At 37.8% G+C, this 18,180-nt stretch overlaps 2 protein-coding genes across 3 annotated transcripts in view; both read right to left on the reverse strand.

Moving 5' to 3' along the window:
* Positions 1 to 2,397, reverse strand: part of LOC121524699 (alpha-2-macroglobulin-like) — a 65,236-nt gene extending 62,839 nt beyond the window's left edge. For both annotated transcript variants that reach the window (XR_005993165.1, XM_041810175.1), the window contains exon 1: positions 2,326 to 2,397. Coding sequence is in view for 1 of the 2 variants with exons in the window: in XM_041810175.1 (XP_041666109.1) it covers positions 2,326 to 2,354 (29 nt within the window). In the remaining variant the exon portion in view is untranslated. The remainder of the gene's footprint in view (positions 1 to 2,325) is intronic.
* Positions 2,398 to 5,898: 3,501 nt separating this feature from the next.
* The window catches only part of LOC121526112 (alpha-2-macroglobulin-like), a 38,771-nt gene continuing 26,489 nt past the window's right edge, over positions 5,899 to 18,180 (reverse strand). The window contains exons 25-36 of the mRNA XM_041812472.1: positions 17,171 to 17,246; positions 16,523 to 16,679; positions 16,311 to 16,385; positions 15,939 to 16,101; positions 14,334 to 14,521; positions 12,857 to 13,069; positions 11,625 to 11,743; positions 11,432 to 11,522; positions 10,138 to 10,206; positions 9,957 to 10,062; positions 7,220 to 7,261; positions 5,899 to 5,987 (exon numbers count right to left, since the gene is read on the reverse strand). Of these exons, the coding sequence (XP_041668406.1) occupies positions 5,983 to 5,987; positions 7,220 to 7,261; positions 9,957 to 10,062; positions 10,138 to 10,206; positions 11,432 to 11,522; positions 11,625 to 11,743; positions 12,857 to 13,069; positions 14,334 to 14,521; positions 15,939 to 16,101; positions 16,311 to 16,385; positions 16,523 to 16,679; positions 17,171 to 17,246 (1,304 nt within the window). The 3' untranslated portion in view covers positions 5,899 to 5,982. The remainder of the gene's footprint in view (positions 5,988 to 7,219; positions 7,262 to 9,956; positions 10,063 to 10,137; positions 10,207 to 11,431; positions 11,523 to 11,624; positions 11,744 to 12,856; positions 13,070 to 14,333; positions 14,522 to 15,938; positions 16,102 to 16,310; positions 16,386 to 16,522; positions 16,680 to 17,170; positions 17,247 to 18,180) is intronic.

Consider the following 18,180-nt stretch of genomic DNA (forward strand, 5'->3'; position numbering starts at 1 on the left):
CTCGGAGTGTGATTGGGTGAACGTTCTGTCTGTCACATCTCTACGGGCCAATCAGAGCAACAAAACACGTGATGTAGCTTCTATCAAGCTGTGCTGGCACAGCTACTCAGGAATAACATGAAACTTGACGACTATAGACATGTAAGTACTCAACTTTTGTCATTATGAAAAGAAAACAACTCACTGTTGTTCTTTGTTCTTCTTTTAATGAAGAAATGCCATCAAGTTCTGATAAAACTGGCACTTTAGCAGCATCCACACTAATCTCTTCCTCCATAACTGCACCAGCTATTGCTGCTGCTTGTTTACATCACGACTCTGCTGCGCCTTAAAGTACTGCCCCTTGTCATTGATTGGTCCTGTCACTCTCTAACCGGGCCCGAACAATTCAGATGGGAGCTTTGCAAGATGGATTCACCAGTGAAAAACAAGGTGTATCCATCTGCTTTGCAAGGTTAGCTGTCACTATCACTGAGTCTGAACTTATCCTCATCATATTCATCCAGTCTCTCCTCCATGCTGCACCTCAGACCCCTCCATTTCTTTTTCACTCAATACAGTTTCCTCATCACTCAACTCAGATGGTGACGATGAAGGTCTGCAGTAAACAGCTTTGCTGTAACAATGATCATGGGGAATCAACTTGTATGATGATGTGTTGCTGTACTCTTGATAAGTGCCACTTCCTCTTCTGTCTCGGTGCTCACACTAACTTTTTCATTTTGCACTTCCCATTGCTGCTCAACACTGATCATATCTCTTTCCTGCGTGTCATGCCAGAAGACTGACTTTCAGCCTGACCTGCTAAAACAACAGAAAAATATATTTGATGCAATGCCATATTTAACGTTCTATCCCAATTTGTTACCTCTTTTAAGGTCAATCAATGCATCAGGCTGAATGGACCAGAAAAGTCACTGACTAATAGCCTGTGCTGCAAAGACAAGTGTGACAGAGGCAGAGCTTCCCCACACCACCTTGGTGTTATGATATTTTGATCTTAGATTTAGATTATTGCACACTAACTTTTACACTAACTTATTTCTTTCTTATTTATTTAAAAATTAAAAACTATTTTCTTTAAGAAAAAAAAAGGCAGTATGATATGCTATTGAAAGTTCACTTACAGATGCATGCCATTGTTTGTACCAGGCCAGATACCAAAGTTGTAAGCAGATTGAGGAGTTTGGCAGCGTATGTGTGGTGTATGTGACTTTGAACGTCGTGGTGCAAATTGGAAAATGGGGCTCCCCCAAAAGCTGCTGTAAAATTCAAACACTGATTGTAACCCAGAGATGATGAACATGTAAGAGATTCTGGTGAATATTTACAGCTCCTTTCCTGCCACCCAACAAAACTGGGTAGTTAAGCATTTGCTGGCGGTATAATCATCTCTCTGTGTTCTGCCAGATGGGCACACCATTGGGCTCTTTCCTTTCGGTACACACCCACCTCTTTACTATTAAACTGGATGGGACGGTCTGTAGACCCAGTATCATAAGAAGATGAGTCAAATACCGAAGAAAAAGCCTCTGATTTCAAACTTTTGGAGCAACGACTCACTAGTACTACTGCCTCATTAATAAAACTTTCCCTAAGGTTGTCTTGAGCCACAAAGTTCTCACTACAAACCCTAGCATTACCGCTAACTGGTGGATCCTTCTTTTTCATTGCTGCTAGCCATCATCTCTAGCCATTTAATTGGCAAATGATGAAAATGAACAGTCTTCTCCCAGTCTTTAACTCCATAAAATCCATATCCAATCCTTTCAGCCACACAATGAATATGGTGTCGCCATCATTTGAATGATGTAATTTCATTTACTGGATTTCTAAATTCACTTCGGCTGTCAGTGCTGAAACTAATGATTTGTTATGGTAAGATACTTTTTTGTAAATTATGAAAACTACAGTGTGTCCTTCATGTCCTACACGTCCTTTTTTAAGCTCCAAACAGCCCAAATATGAGCTGATGCATTAGAAAAACCACATAAAATCTAAACCAGGCATTAACAAAATGCTCTCACAAGTGCAATACTATTTTAAAAAAAGCATATTTTTGTCAAACACAAATCTGGATTATATATACTCTGACAACAATTTTAATAGTCAGGATATACACATAAGGATATTTTTCAACCCATACCTTTTTTTACTCAATTTTGCTTATAGTCCCAAAAATAATCATGACAAAAAAAGTCCTTTTAAACTCACCATTCAGACATGAGTATGTCACTGCTCTCTAACACTGACCCAGTTACTCTCTCCTATTCCACTTGACATCCTATCATCATTTAGAGCTTTTTCAAGGTTAAATAAACTTACGGTTCTGCTGCCGCCTGGCCTGCAAACATCCAGCCCAAGCAGACAAACAGAGTCCACGTCTGAATTCTAGGACGGTCCATGACTGTGTGAGATGAATGTCAGAGTCTGTTCAGTGATATCATCTCTCCTGCAAAGCCCTTCCCCTTGTCACTAAATAAACACATTTGAGGTTATTTAAAGTGCTATGTAAATATACAGCCTTTTATGGTCTGCACTTTCTGAAGAATTTTGGATTATCATTATGTTGTAAACTGTAGACTAATTGAAAATAACTGCATCATTATGAAGATTTTTAGGTTTTAATAAATCTGCAACTTTAGAATGCTTAAAAATGAGTGGTGTAAAGATAAACTGATCCTAATGTCAAAGGTCCACGTGCATGGTCCGTAGGGATCTGGATCGGTAAAAATCAAGCTTGAATCGATCCTTGGATGGGTTTAAGCATTAGAGATTGGTTCACTGAGCCTCTGCAGCTTGTTATCATAGCCCTTTCCAGCAAGCTGCGTTAGCTGTAGGTGCTCTGTAGGTAGCTGGATCCATTTCACCTGTCATCTCTAAAACCTATTACAGTTACAGTTCTCCATCTCAGAAATCAAGTCATAGGAATAACTTATGAAATGTCTCCCCATCTGTACGCTTTGAAGAAAAGCAATTTAGTATAATGGCAGCTAGAGCTGGGCAATATGGCCTAAAATTGATATCCTAATATGTTTTTGCTATATTCCAATACACGATACGTATCATGATACTTCGAAATGCCCTCTAAGTGGCTGTATAATGTCAATTCGACCCCAAATGACACTAGTTTGGTGATTAAAATAGACTGTTCTATTCTATTGCATATTCTAAAAGTGGATACTGTAAAGTACACTTTAAAGTGTACTTTAAAGTGCACACTTCAAGGTGCAGTCCAGTGTACACGCTTCAAAGTGCACACTTGGAAGTGTACACTACAAATTACACTCTAAAGCACTCACTTCAAAATGTGGACTTCAAAGTGCACACTTAAGATTTTTTTGCCAGATAAAGATTTTATAGTAAAATGTACTGAATCCTGAGAATCCCTTTCTGTACCAGTTAGATTAAAAATGTACATTTGATTCATTTTTCAACATGAATCTAACAACACCTTGCAGTATTATTAAAAACAGAAACAAATATGGGAAATCTAAATTGATTTAACACTCACACACATATATATATCTCATAACTGGTAGAGCATACTGTCTGATTTTGCTTTCCCTTGTTTACCATTAGCTGAAGAAGAGAGGGCCTACAGAGTGGAAAATCTCAAAGCGTTTGATATGTGCAATTCCACGTAGGGCTGCCACTGACTGAATGCCCACAATAGAGCCAATGAGAGCTAGCAGACCAGGTAATGACAGGGGACACTGTATGTTTTCTAGAATTTTACAGTTAACAAACAGCAGCAGCATAAACAAAACTGCGTCAATGCTAAAGAGAAATATTGAAAAAAGTAGACCACCATGTGGAGTTATGACAACAGCATGATTACAGAGTCAGCTGATAATGTTGATCATCCTTTGATTTTACCTGTCTTCTAAAAAAATATTTGATCGTGCACCTTTCTGTTAGAACTTTTGTCTGCATAACTAGAATCTTTAAAAAGGACAGCAGGTGTGTAGTCTTACAATCTGACAAGTATCTCGTTTGCAAATAAACAATTAGAATATTGACAATCATCCTGCAGGTATAAGCATCCTGGATGTGTAATCAACAAAGAAAAACAAGGAGGTAAACACATTTTTTCGTTATGTAAATATTATGACCTGGTGTCTAACTACAGCATGTCTTCTGCGCAAGGCCAAAGCACAAACTATTACTACAGAGTTTAACACCCCATGAGTTCTCTGATTGAGCGTGGACATACTGAGCAGATTTTGAGAGAGGAGAAGACGACTACGTCTGACAGCACACTGAGGAAGAGTTTGTGAGAGACCATACAATGAAACTGAACATAGAATAGATTCTTGTTTGCTCAACTTTTGCTCAAGATTCATTTTTCCTCCAAATATGATTAGTGTGCTTGCACAATGTATTTTTCTGCACTCAAAGTTTCCCATTGCTCGCTCAGACTAAGGGCACAAATATAACTCTCATGGACCTCTCAGTAAGGTAAAGACGTGTACCAAAACCTGGTTTAAACACTTGTTAAAGTTAGCTGAGCCTAAGTACAGACATTTTAATCCTCCATCTTTTAACAAAGTCTCACCAGCCCTGTATGAACTTACCATGATTTAATATCTCTTTGTTCAAACACAGGTGCACAGGTTTTGTGAATCAAATTAAGCCTGAATACGGTACCTTTGCCTGCCAGCCTTGGGGAGGAGGAGAGGGGGACTCTGTCATGTCTGCAGCTGGGTCATAGCAGAGGTAACAGCTAGCCTCCGACTCCAGATTGACTCTACCCTCATCATCTGCTCAGATGGGCTGTAAAAAGTGCTCCCAAACTTTATAGAAGATCCTATTGGTTAAAAATAAGTAATCCAATGCTGAGGTCTGTGTTGAAATCAGCATGACAGACATTAACGAAACTAGCTAACTAAGGTTGTTTATGATGTGTTCAAGGTTGGTTGGGAAAGTTGAGAATTACAAGAAATGGTATCAATATGTCAATATATCAACCAAAAATAAATGACCTGGTATTTGAAGCAAAATATTTCAGTAGCCTATTTTAAAGGATTTTTGACCTTTTGAAAGGAGACAACATTATTTTCTAATTTAGATGTAATTGATTAGGCTTATTAAATACATATTTTTCAAATGTAAAAAAAATGGATGGATGGATGGATGGATTTTTGTTTAAAAAATGTTTTTCAGGTTTATTTGGCTTTAATTAACAGACATACAGTATATTGTACAGCTGTAACATTAGCTAGATCAAGTAAACTGACTAAATTTTCACTCTTTGTACCAGTAGCACTGGAAAACTTAGCTTTCACTAAGAAATCTCCCGTTATCACCCTTACACTCACCAATTCACATGCAGACACGTATAAACACTGATGGGTTTTTACAAATGCAGCTATCGATTTAACAAAAGCATTTTAACATTTGACACTAAGAAGAACAGTAAAAGCATACATTACATACATGAATATATATCATTGAGTACATAAACGATTCGTCAGAATCTGTTTTATGTGAACGTAAGTGTTTTTTATTCAGAAAATCTCAAGTTCCCTTATATACGAGCTGGATTTGCCTCAGGCAATATGGCAGACACATTGATGTATTGTGGCATTGGGCAAACACAGCCAAAGAGGCTACATATATTATTTTTTTTTACCAGAGCTACTTGAGAAGTTCCATAGATGTCTATATGTAAGAGGTTAATGGACACCAATAGAACTTCCATAGCCAATCAGAATCGAGTATTCACCAAGACCGTGGTATAACAACTTTTAATCATTTTTAAGACCCCACAGACACTCTGTATTTACTGGGGCAGTGAACAGTGTTACACAAAACCTTATAGGATGCTAATGATTGCTCTGATCATTTAGTCAAACTGTCAGGTAAACTCTTAAAAACACAAACAGAGACTGAAAACAGACACAAAAATTATTTTATTTTTAATTCCATTCCACTGATCAAAAAGGATCCATTAAGGTTTTTCCAGTTACTTTGCACTCTTCAGGCTGAATGGGAAGAAAATTGGGATTATTGTATCATCATAGTCAAAGTACACATAATGAGTCATGTTAGTGGTTCAAACGGTTAAAGTCAATTTTAGATCTCAAAAAAAGGTTGACATAAGACATGATTTAAACATATTGAAGTATGCAATAAAGAACCTTTTGAAATCCATAAATTACATTATCTTGTTAGTCAGAGGTGGGCAAAGTCAGTCAAAAATGTAAGTCTGTAAAATGTTATTCCATTAACAAAGCTAACAATTTTGATAGCATTTAATCAGTTCATTCCATTCATGGCAATTCCCTTCTGGGCCAACATTGTGCTGTCTCATCATAATGATTATTTATATAGCTGTTGTATACAAATATCACTAATGACATACATCACTGAAAAGCTATGATTTCTGTTCTGTGATCCAGCAGCCACAATTTATGCACCTGTAAGAAGCTGATCCTTCTTTCTCAGGTGAACAAACTGATTGTGTACAAGCCAAGAACATGTTTGTTTGAAAAAAAAGGTCAACAGATGCTTAGTTTAACAGAAGTCAAAGGTTTAAATAATTTTATTTAAAATCTATATCTGCATCAAGAATTATTTGTTTGCTTAAGCAATGATTTATCATTAACAGATACGTGCCCATCTTTGTTGAAACTGTGTTACAAAAAACATATTTTCTTGATTTCAACTAACAATTCACATGCCACCTTTTTACTTCGAACAACTGCCCAAAGACAAACACCTTCCTATAAACATGTGTTGCAGTTACACCTCTGAGTGCCTGTCTTATGCCGAGGTCAGATTAGATGTTAGAGGCAGGATCATATCTTGCAATGGTAGGGTCTCAGGATTCGGCAGGCCCAAAAATGGATTGTTTATCTGGGATTCCTCATGACCTCCCAACGGAAAAACGTTGCATATTGAAGTTTTTTTTCCAGCTATCCAGAATCTATCCTGGCATGTCAGCGACATTCACTCTCCATGCAAAAAATGTCAAAGTGTAAACAAAACCAAAAAATGAAGCGCAAAAAAAATGATGAAGGCCACCGTGCATTCTAACGTATTGGTCGATTAAGTTACAACACCAATTTATGGCTCTGTGACAGCTTAATCTGACCCAGGGACCATCACATTAGGCAAAAAAAACTGTAATCTGCCCTCAGCATTATAAACTACGTTGTGATAAATTAATGAGTATCACAATACTCATTTCACTTATCACTGATGAGATGTTTACCTGCTGCACAGGGGTCAGTGTACTCTATCTCAGCACCATAACCTGAAAGGAAAAAGCAGAATGAAAAATAAGCACAACAAAGATTAAACAGTGATAGCTCCATTTTAAAATGGTGAACTTGTTCGTTGATTAAACATTTTCTCTGCAATCCAAGTGTAACTGACGCATTACTTAAAAAATTTGACGCTGGACTCAAATCTGACCATATGTAAAATAAAACAAAACCCTACTGTTTACATTGTGCACAGTGTGAAATGCAGTGCCAGCAAAAATTGAAAGAGAGAGAAAACCTTAACTTTATCTCGAAATTGGTTTACTTTGCAATGTGTTCCTAACAGCATCCCCACTGGTAGCCTAAATGTTGTTAAAAATTAACTTAACAAGCTTTACTACTTTTTTTTTCAAGCCTTTTGTGTTGTACTTAGATAACAGCTGACTCAGAGACGATCAGCGTGCACCTGCCTTTAAACATAATTTCCATGATCACAGCCTGATAACTATTGAGAATGGGTTTGTGTATCTGTTATTTGGTCCCTTCTGTGGTACTTTAAAACATGCAAGATCTACTATAGATCTAAGATAGTGGAGTTCATACATGGACCCTCCCCATGAATAAGTTAATTAAAAAAATAAAAATTTAAAATTCAGGTGATTTAACGCTTATTTATATAGGACTGCTTACAAATATCATGTTTCATTTTTACCAAGTTTGTTTAGCTGATGCTACCACGCTAAAAATATTGCACTCTGTTGGGGATCTGATGAGATCTTGTCATGAGATTTTAAAGTATATTTCAAAATATACAGTTTGGATTTTTCAGACTGCTTCTATTATTACTAAATCTTAGCATTTTATGTCTTTCACTTAAAGAACAGAAACCTATTCCATAATCTCATCCCATCTCTTGAGCTGTCTTGTTCTACCCCTACACAATGTGCCTTTAAGTCTCCAGGTAAACAGGTTCAATCTGCTAACCTGCAGTCATACCAGCAAGCCCCTAATCATGCATAACCTATATCTCTCTCAAACAACAACAGATTTGGTGAAAAGAAATGTGTCTTTCCCAGGAGCATACAGTATACCATCATTTTATGCTCAGATACTCTAGCTTGTGGCTAGTCTACCTTGGATGGTTACGATATGATAGCTCATAACCAAACCTGCCATGAAGAAAATGAATGGGATTGCTTAATGCTTCTACTCTATCAATATACAATATACTGATATTTACTGTAACATATTTTAGTAGGTGTGCTAAGCTGATCATAGACAGCTTAACTATTAAAAAACAGAAGGACACTTTATGTCAGTTTGGTAGGCCAGAGGTTAGAGAACTAGATTGTTGTTTCATAAGAGTAAAAAGGTTTTGGTTTTTTTTGTCATAGTAAGTCATTTGTAATAAGAGGGGATTTGAGCCTCCAACACTGATTTAGCTGAATTCTGGAAAATGTCTATGCAACAGTTTGTGGAAGAAATTCAGTCAGGCCTAAAAAAATACTATGTGAGCTATTAATCTATAATCAATGAAATAGTGAATACTGCTTCCTTTATAAAGCTCACATTCATGCTTGCTTGAATTTGCTGTTTTTCACCTGTTCATCTTACAGTGATACTTTCATTTGGGGTAAAATACAAACCATGAGAGAAGTCTAACGACTGCTGAAAAACCTGAAATAAAGGTGACCTACATTACATGAATGCAAACATAAAATAATATAAACCAAAAAGGACACTTAAATCAGGGAATTAACTTGTTAATGTTGCATGGTAGGTGTTTAATTCACTGTAGCATGCTAACTCTTCTTGTCTTTCTCTCTCCCTCGTTGCTTCAGGGACTGGTTTGATAGCTTTTCAGAGAACTGATCTTGTTTTACTTTAATATGCTGTGGTTACTGATTGGTTTTTAATGCTCTTGGTGACATGTCTGGTGTTATGTCACAGCTTTGGTATAACACTCTAAAATGCTAATTTTCTTATTTTAAAATCGCTATTTCTTCTTAAACATCAAGCCAGGTGCTAAATATCAATGTAGTAACATTGCTGCCACTGATTTTCTGTTTTTTATCTCGGGCAGCCTTCGATAACAATTAGTCTTGTCTATGTTTAGAAAACCATCCCTTTTTCTTTTCTAAAACTATTTTGCTTAAATTGCTTTAAGACTGAATGCTCCTCTCTGAGCTTCTCTCACACTTAGGAGTGGGGCTAACACATACACAGAAAGTTGTGCAAGTATGTACAGGCAGCACTGCTGTAAATGCCTTTAATTATAACATGCACAAACATATACATAAAAAATACATGAATAAATAACAACATATAAATTTAACTAGAAAATGAAAATTAGATAAATAATTAGTCAAAAGACTTCTCAAAATAAAAAGAAATATATAGCCTTAAATTTTAAAAGTCCAGTTTAAGACCTTTAAGGAAACGGTGTTAGCCCTGTTCTTTTGTGTCAGTCAAGACCAGTATTTGTGAAGATGCATAATTTATAATGAAATAAGAAGACAGCAGTTCAGCACAAAAATTCTACATATTGTACCTTTATGTGCAGACTAAACAGAACTTACTCAGTGTTATTTTTTTGCTGCTTCAAAGACAGTTTCATCCATCCATACTGAGAAAAATTGTCCAAAGTTCATCACAGTTGCTGACAAAACCTATCCCAGTACCCTGTCATGGTTGTTTTATATCCTGGTCAAAAATGAATGGACAGCAGGACTGAGAGTGACTTACTTGGCTGGTAGTAGTCATAGATCTTCACCACAGCTGGCTTCAGGTTCTGCACTGGCAGTGCTTGTGTGAGCCTTAGCACATGGGAGACGACCGTGTCCTTTATTAGCTGTGCAAAGAAAACCAGATGAGTAAAAAAATCTGAACAGGGCAGCTCAAGACTCTACAGTGTGATCCCTCTCACCTCTCTTAAATACACCTGAACATGGTCTCCAGAATTTTCAACACGGTCCACCTGCTCAGATAGTTTGATCTGTTAAAAAAAAAAAAAAGAAAGAAAGAGACCACATTTATCAAGCTGATGACTTGAAACCTTTACAGCATATGTTCATATTAAAGTTAGAAATGCATTAGAATGAAAGTCCAGGTTCAACACAGAAATTGTGCCCCCCATGAAGAATTATGCGCCTGCAATTACAAAGGCCATAACTCAAGATTGTTGGTTGGATTCCTTTAGGCAAGCACCAAAACTGAAATTTTACACAAGCTCTCTGAGCTTCTTTATTCGATAAATAAAAAGCTGTGGTCAATTGGTACCAAAAATAGAATTTCTCTCAGTGTAAACAGGATAAACCATAGGCTGCATCAAATATAAACATACACTGGGTTCCAAGGAATTATGTATGTACTGATTTTGTTCATTTTTTTCTAAAAAGTCTATATAAATGGCAGTCATGCTGACTTTTTCTTCGAACTCTAGGGGACCAAAAAGTAAAAAACTAATCATTCTGTGACAAAAAGTCTTCAAAATATACCTTTACTTACAAAAAAACATCCTTGCACTTTTAAGGAATTTGAGTCATTATTCAAAGCAGTTCCTGTCTGCAATGATACAGAGGGACATATCCCAGTCTCTCTGTGTCTTTTTCTCTCCATTATGAGTCTTTCAGACTCTCTTCTCCAGTTGTTTGCAAATGTGCTCTTTTGCAAAGCATGAAGTGACAGCTGAACAGCCTGCCATTGGTTGTCACAGCCCAGTCACAATACATTCTGGGATATCATCAGACAATATGGCAGATGGCATTAGCCGCTATCTCTAGGAACGATCGGAAAAATTGATTAAAAAATGGATAAAAGACGTTCAGTATGAAAGCTACTGGCATGGATTTAAACTTTAAAGACCCCCGAAAGTAAGACACGTTCCAGGCTTGCTAGAAAATGTTCTGTAAGGGCTACAAAGTTGTGGATCGCATCATTGGAACAGCACAACAGACAGCTTTCAGAGGAAAAAGCAAGTGGCTATGATTTATGGTTCAAAGGTTATTTAACTTCAAAAGACAGTTGTGAATTCTAGTTGTATACCACAATAATTTGTATGTGTTGCAGTGATTGCATTTATTGTTTATACTAAGACTTGAACATAGCAGTGAAGAAGTAAGACAGGATTTATGCTTCTCACCCTAAGTATGAAATCAGAAGACTGTTTCTATAAGAACATGGTTGACAAATTCTAAGTGAAAGTTAAAGTAAAAACTCACCATCCTTAAAGATTCTGGGTCTGGGACATATCCAGAGAGGAGTCTGATTTCCAGCATCACCATGTTGGTTGTATTCTCATTTCCATAATGTCTGTAATTGACACCATGAAAAATAGTTAATTTCTCCTGTTGTCAGTACCTTTCACTTAGAAAAAGAAACTTTAAAAAGCCTTTGTTGTTGATGATTATTTACAGGGACTTCAGCCTCAGCATGATGCTTCGAGATTTACTGGTGCAGTTAGCATTCAGTTCAGCCTCCACACGGAGAGTGGACGGTGGTGGGGAAATCGGGATATTGTAATGAAGAGAAATCTGAAAAAAAGTAATGATCATTTTGTTTGTTTACTGAACCCACTGGGATCATTACAGGCAAGTGAGTTACATCCTCTAAAAGACAAAAAAAAAGTTATTTAAATAGTACTTTAAAGCCAAGGGATTACAAAGTACTTTGACATACAAGAAAAAGTGTAATACTGTACATAAGAACCTACAAAACAAACATTACATGCAGTATAAATAAAAAAGGACCAATGTAATTAACCCAAACATCATAAGAACTCAAAAGAATCCAATAGATCAACTTGATTGATAAAACACTGTTGATTCATAGCTTTCATATGACCTCAAAATCTCATAGAACATACCTTCTTAAGGTATTACTTTAAGCAGATGTCTTTTGATCAAACAGACCTTATTCTTAACCTTGCAAAGCAGATGGATATGCCTGTTTCCATGTTTCTCACTGGCGAATCCATCTTGCAAAGCTCCCGTCTGTACCATTTGGACACGGTTAGAAAGTGACAGGACCAATCATCGAGGGGAAGTATTTTGATGCGGCGGAGTTGTAACGTAGCAAGCAGCAACAAGAGGCCGGTGCAATTATGTCAGAAGGGATTAGCGTGGAGGCTGCTAAAGCGACAGTTTTATCAGAACTTGATGACATTTTGTCGTTAAAAGAAGAACAAAGAACAGCATTGAGTTGTTTTCTTTTCTTAAAATGGCAAAAGTCGTGTACGGACATGTAACCGCAATAGTTCACGTTAACTCTCTATGGAGTTTACTCCTTCATTAGAGGCGCCGTTTGGTAGCTACGTCACGTGTTTGTTGTTCTGATTTGCCTGTAAAGATGTGACAGACAGAATGTTCATCCAATCGCCCTCCATGTTTTTTTTTAAACGTTCTGTCCTTTCCCAAACAGTGGCTATGAGTGGTTTACCAGATGGATGTGTGAAACACATCCATCTGGCGTGTCAGGTTACCTTATTCTGGCTGTAGGCTGAATTAATACAAGAGCACTACATAAACTAATTAAGGATTTAGTCCCTGACAATGTGAATAATAGCACCATGTATTTTGAATAGCAGAATTTCCCTTAAATAAAGATAACATCCAAGATCTAGGCGTTAGAGGGACTTTTTCACTCACTTGCATTGAAACACACGCAGTTCCCTTCACCTCCAGCCTGTACTTTCCTGTCATATCCTTCAGTGCCTCCTCCTGGTAGAGCAGTCTGTTGTTTGGATTCACATTAAATTTCAGCTTGCCGCTGGTAGACTGGGCCGTCACTGTGCTGGAACCTTCTGGACTGAACACTCTGGTGGAGTACAGAGACAGAGCCTGCAGAGCCACCACAGTGTCCTACAACACACAAAACACACATTAGAACATGTTTTTTCCTCAGTAACTTGTATTTAATGGATAACTATCAACACAGTTTACAAAAAAAGCAAAAAAGGAGCACACTCCAACACTAAACTTCTAAAGGAGCACGACAAAAAAGACAGAAACTAAGGCAGTGGCCACGACAGACAAGTTTCAACTTGTGAGTCAAAACATGTCCATAGTGGCCGCTGCCTTACCTTGAAATAAAACCTCTTAAAGGGGCATGTTTTGAGTGCTGTCTCCTCAGTTTTGTAACTATCAGTGCAGGACGCAGGTATTTACACATGCAGTAAATGCTGACTGGGCCACTGTTGTTCACATGAGAATTATGTTGGGCCGCCATCTTGGAGAGGGGCAGCAGCAATGACTCTACTGAAAGCAAATCTATGATGGCAAAAGGTTGTAATTAAAATATTCACACCTCACTGAAATGTGAATCAATTTTCAAGCTGTTAGTTTTGTCACAACATTCGGATGTATGTATTAACCAAGATACTTGGTTAAATAAAAACTGCAGATTTTCATACCTTAATTTAATGCTATAACAATTAGGCCTTTCAGTAACCCACATTTAACAGTTAGCTTCATCAAAACAGGACACACATAGATGTTGCCTGAGGTGCATGTCCAAATATAACTGAGGTGCAAGTCTTTTAAATGTAAATAAGATACCAAGAGTGAAAAAGCATCAGATGGATCAGATACATATCTAAAAAAGTCCCTAGAGAAGACTCCTGGCCCTGACAACAAGGTTCTGTCAAGCACATTGTAGTTAGGTAGATCCCCGCAGACAAACTGAAACAATGAATTTTTGAGTTACTGTAAAGTGACATGCAACAAATCAAAAAATGTTTTGGCAGATAAATGGATATTGCATCAATAATAAGCATATTTATTTGGGTTTATTTTTGCAAGATTACTTGGCTAAGAGACATGTTAAAATATTCCAGTGAATCCGGTGGGTTTAAGTTCTGATGATCTTCTATGACCTAATGAGGCACTGTCTGCTATTTGGGTATTTATATTTTACAAGTGACTTTCTTCAAAAACCCCAACCCCATTGGATGTGTCCATGAAGTCTGATGATAAAATTCTGTTATGTAAATGAGAAGCATGCCTTAGAGACATTTAGACCTGGATGACCAGAATATTGTTGGTAAATGTGTACAGATAAATAAAGAGTGCAGTAAAGTCAATGATCATTAATCTTCAAGGTACGCCTGTTCTGTTTGTGAAATACCTGTGTAGAGGAGAAGCCTCCATACTTATTCTGCTGTCCTGTCAGCCATCTGGCGATGCGGGTGGAGTATGCCAGGTCTTCAGCAGTAGGAGAAGCACTGAGTTTGGCCAGAAGCACGTAAGAGCTGATCTCCACAGAGAGAGGGGCTGATGTTTCTGTTTCATTCTGAGACCAGTGAAGTAAATTCCCTATAAACAGCCATCAATCACAAACAGATTCATTGATTTTGCTGCAGGTTTAAGCAATGAAAGATGGCATGTTTAATAGCTATTTTTCATTTTTTTATATTTAAACATATCCACTGTCTGTGCTTGAAGACTGACTCGTTCTGGTTCAGGCTCTGGCTCCATTCTGGAGTCAGAACTTTGTGGGAGGACATGATAGACATGTATCACCACGTCCAGCTCCACTTCTGACCAAGTCTTTCTTGTCGTCCTGGTGTTCCTTCTTCAATTTCTTGAGTTTATTAATTTTTTTGTCTGGTGTTTGGGTGAACCCAGCCTTCACTATATCTCTTCTGCAAGTTTGGCATATAATTATTTATTAATTAATTGAATTATAATTGTATGAATAATTATTAATTAAAATAAGGCACAGCAGCGACTCCACTTCCTGAGGGTCCTGAAAAGCAACACTCTGGCCAAGGAGCTGCTGGTGTCCTTTTACTGATGCTCCATTGAAAGTTTACTGGCATTCTGTATCCCAGTGTGGTTTTCCAGCTGCACTGCTCAGGAGAAGACAGCTCTCCAGAGGGTCATCAACACAGCACAGAAAATCACTGGCTGTGCTCTCCTCTCCTTAGAGGAGCTGTGCAGGTCCCACTGCCACAGGAAGGCCCCGGGCATCCTAAAGGACTCATCCCACCCAGCACATCACCTGTTCCAACTGTTACCCTCAGGAAGATGGTTCAGGACAATAAGAGCCCAAACTAACAGACTGAAAAACAGCACATATCCCAGAGTAGTTGCAATAATAAATGAACACTAACCAGTGAGTTATTCCACCTCACAACATTACATTATTTATTAGAATACCTTGTTTATGTTTATATATTTCTTTTGCACTAAATGGAACTGCGCACAATTTCATTGTACTTGTGTACAATGACAATAAAGATTCTGATTTCTGATTTGATCTGATTCTGATTAATTTGCTCTTCCTTGTATCACTCTCCAGCTTCATCTAGAATTCTGTCGATGCCCAGATCGCAACCAAAAATTCTGTCTCTTCAGCAGACCACTTTTTCTCCATTTTCCGCCTACTTCACATCCTAGAATATGACATACCCACTGATATTGTCCTGGTTCCCTAAGGAAGAACCAACTATTTTTTTGGTTCCAGCTAGGAACCAAATTTTCCCACTCATACAAATGAGCGGCCTTCAGCCTGATTGTCTGCAGTGGATTGTAATGACAGGATGATAAAATGTATAAAAATTAAATGAATTTACTTTTAACTGTCATAAAATAACAATTAAAAAAACACAATTGCAAGGTTGTAAAAAAGATTCTGGTATTGGCTGGATTTGCGTGCACTGACTGGCTTAGATCACCTTGTTTCCTACAGTGACTGAGTTATGATCAGTGTTTCAGGTTGACTGCTCACCTTCCTGTATTGCAACTGTGTCCAGGTGCCTAAGGAGGAGAGCGCGGGTCTCCATATCTCCAGCCAGAGTGAAGACGTATGCCAGCAGAGCTGTGGTGTACGTGTTACCCAGGTTATCGAGGGACTCCTTTAGGCAGGACAAGCTTCTTTGTACTGCAGGCTGCTGTAAAAGAATACTTTTTAAGGGTATTTTTCTTCTTTATCACACTGACTCTTGAAAGTTGTTTTCATAAATCAACCAAAAAAACAAAATTAAGAAAAAGAAGCCAACAAAAGTAACCGGTTGTGGGAAAGTCTGTGATTATAGTTAGTTGACAAAAAATGTTGCAGTTCTTAAACTTTTGAAGAGTTCATGTACTATTGTTTACTTACAATTTCTGACGTGTTCATCTCTAGAAAGGCTGCAGTGACATAAGCACTGAGAGTCACCTCATCAGAGACACCACCCTGTAAGGGATAGGAGGAAGGATTAAAGCTTACTAACAACCTAAATTCAGATTAACATGAATGATTAGAACCTTCTAATAAAGAAAAAAATCATCCTTGAGTATCAGTTTACATTGTTATCAAGCTCTTCTAATTACCTTCATTCTGTTGTTAAAGAGTTTTCCCAGCTGTTGAAAACAGCCATTTTCTTGTTGTTTACTCTCCAACCAAACCCTCGACTCTGCAGTGTTGTAAGGGTCAATGAAGACAAATGTTCTTGCTTTAACAAAGGATCTCAGCACAAATGCAGTCAGCCTGTGAAGATAAGAGCGGATATTTACAAGTGTGTACATGGCCACCCATGGGGGGGGTCTAAGGAGCTCTACAGAGCCAAGGGTCATGGAAGGGCCCATGGAGGTCAGTAAAAACATACATTATTTCAAATGTTTGTTTGTTTTTTTTTTACCTAATTTAACACCTAAATACCTGTTATTACTCAGGAAAACAAAAAAGGAACACCCTTTTTATTTATTGATAAGATTTTTATGCCCATTTTATGCCCTTGGCAGTTTTATGTCAACCCTCAAGTGTTTGCTTACCTCTCACAAAAGCTCAACTTAGGCGATACCTTAAATGAACCAGGTAATATTCACAACTTTTACCAATAGAAAACCAGAGAGGTGAGAGAAGAGATGAGTCAAGCTAAGCCAAAATATCATATTTTAGATGAAATACCAGTACATTGCTACTACATCACTGCTAGAGTTGAATCTATAGACATCATTGTGATTCAGTTTTGTTCTCACCAGGTGTTCCCGTCTCCTGTTCCAAATGCACTGTAAGCACCATTATAGTGCTTGTAGTTCAGCTGCCTTTGGTAGCCTGTTTAAAATGATAATATATAAACTTAGATTTGTACTGCTGAAAAAAATGTTTCAAAATGTTATCCACTTAGATAAGACCAAACCACTGTCACAGTTCAGTTTCACCGTCCACCAATTCTCCCACTGTATTTAGGCCTAGTTCACATGTAGGCATGTACTTTTAATGTACTTTTTGCAAGTTTTGGCCTTTCCTACACATGCAAACGAGATTTTGGGTGATTCCAGGATGAAGATTTTTAGAAACTCTGTTTACACTGTGGCTGCGTGGCAGTGCAGGGGTTAGTGCTGTTGCCTCACAGCAAGAAGGTCTCTGGTGACTCTAAAGTGGCTGTGGGTGTGAGTGTGCCTGGTTGTCTGTCTCTCTATGTGATTGACAGGTGACCAGTCCAGGGTGCCTCTTGCCCAATGACAGCTGGGATAGGCTCCAGCCCCCCCTAAGACTACCAATGGGATAAGAGGTGTAGAGAATGGATGTATGTTTATAAGGGGACAGAAAAACTGAGTTTTGGTGCTTTTAAAATCGTAAAGGCCCTAATTTATCGAACTTGCATAGAAATCCATCCTGTGATCCTCCCTGATCAATCGCGCTGATTAAGACGATTTTAGATAAACGAAAAATCTAAATCTAATCTAAATTTAGATAAACAAAATCAATAATGTGATGGTCCGAGATCTGATGTTTAATAGCTGTCCCGGTGAGGCAGCTGCTATATCTACTGCTATTCCACATGCCCAGGCTTGTACTGAAGAGTGGACATGGCCAGCAAAACAACTTGTTCTGCTCTGGGCTTGCAGTCAACCACGTATAGTAATCATAATTTGCCACTGTTAAATGGAACACAAAGCATCTGTTGGCTTTTGTCTTCCTCTTGCTAAGATATATGCTAAGATTAAGTTTAGCTTTTCACTAAAGGAGTGCCTTGAAAAAGGTA

This window comes from Cheilinus undulatus, linkage group 2, assembly GCF_018320785.1.
Source record: "Cheilinus undulatus linkage group 2, ASM1832078v1, whole genome shotgun sequence".
NCBI lineage: Eukaryota > Metazoa > Chordata > Actinopteri > Labriformes > Labridae > Cheilinus > Cheilinus undulatus.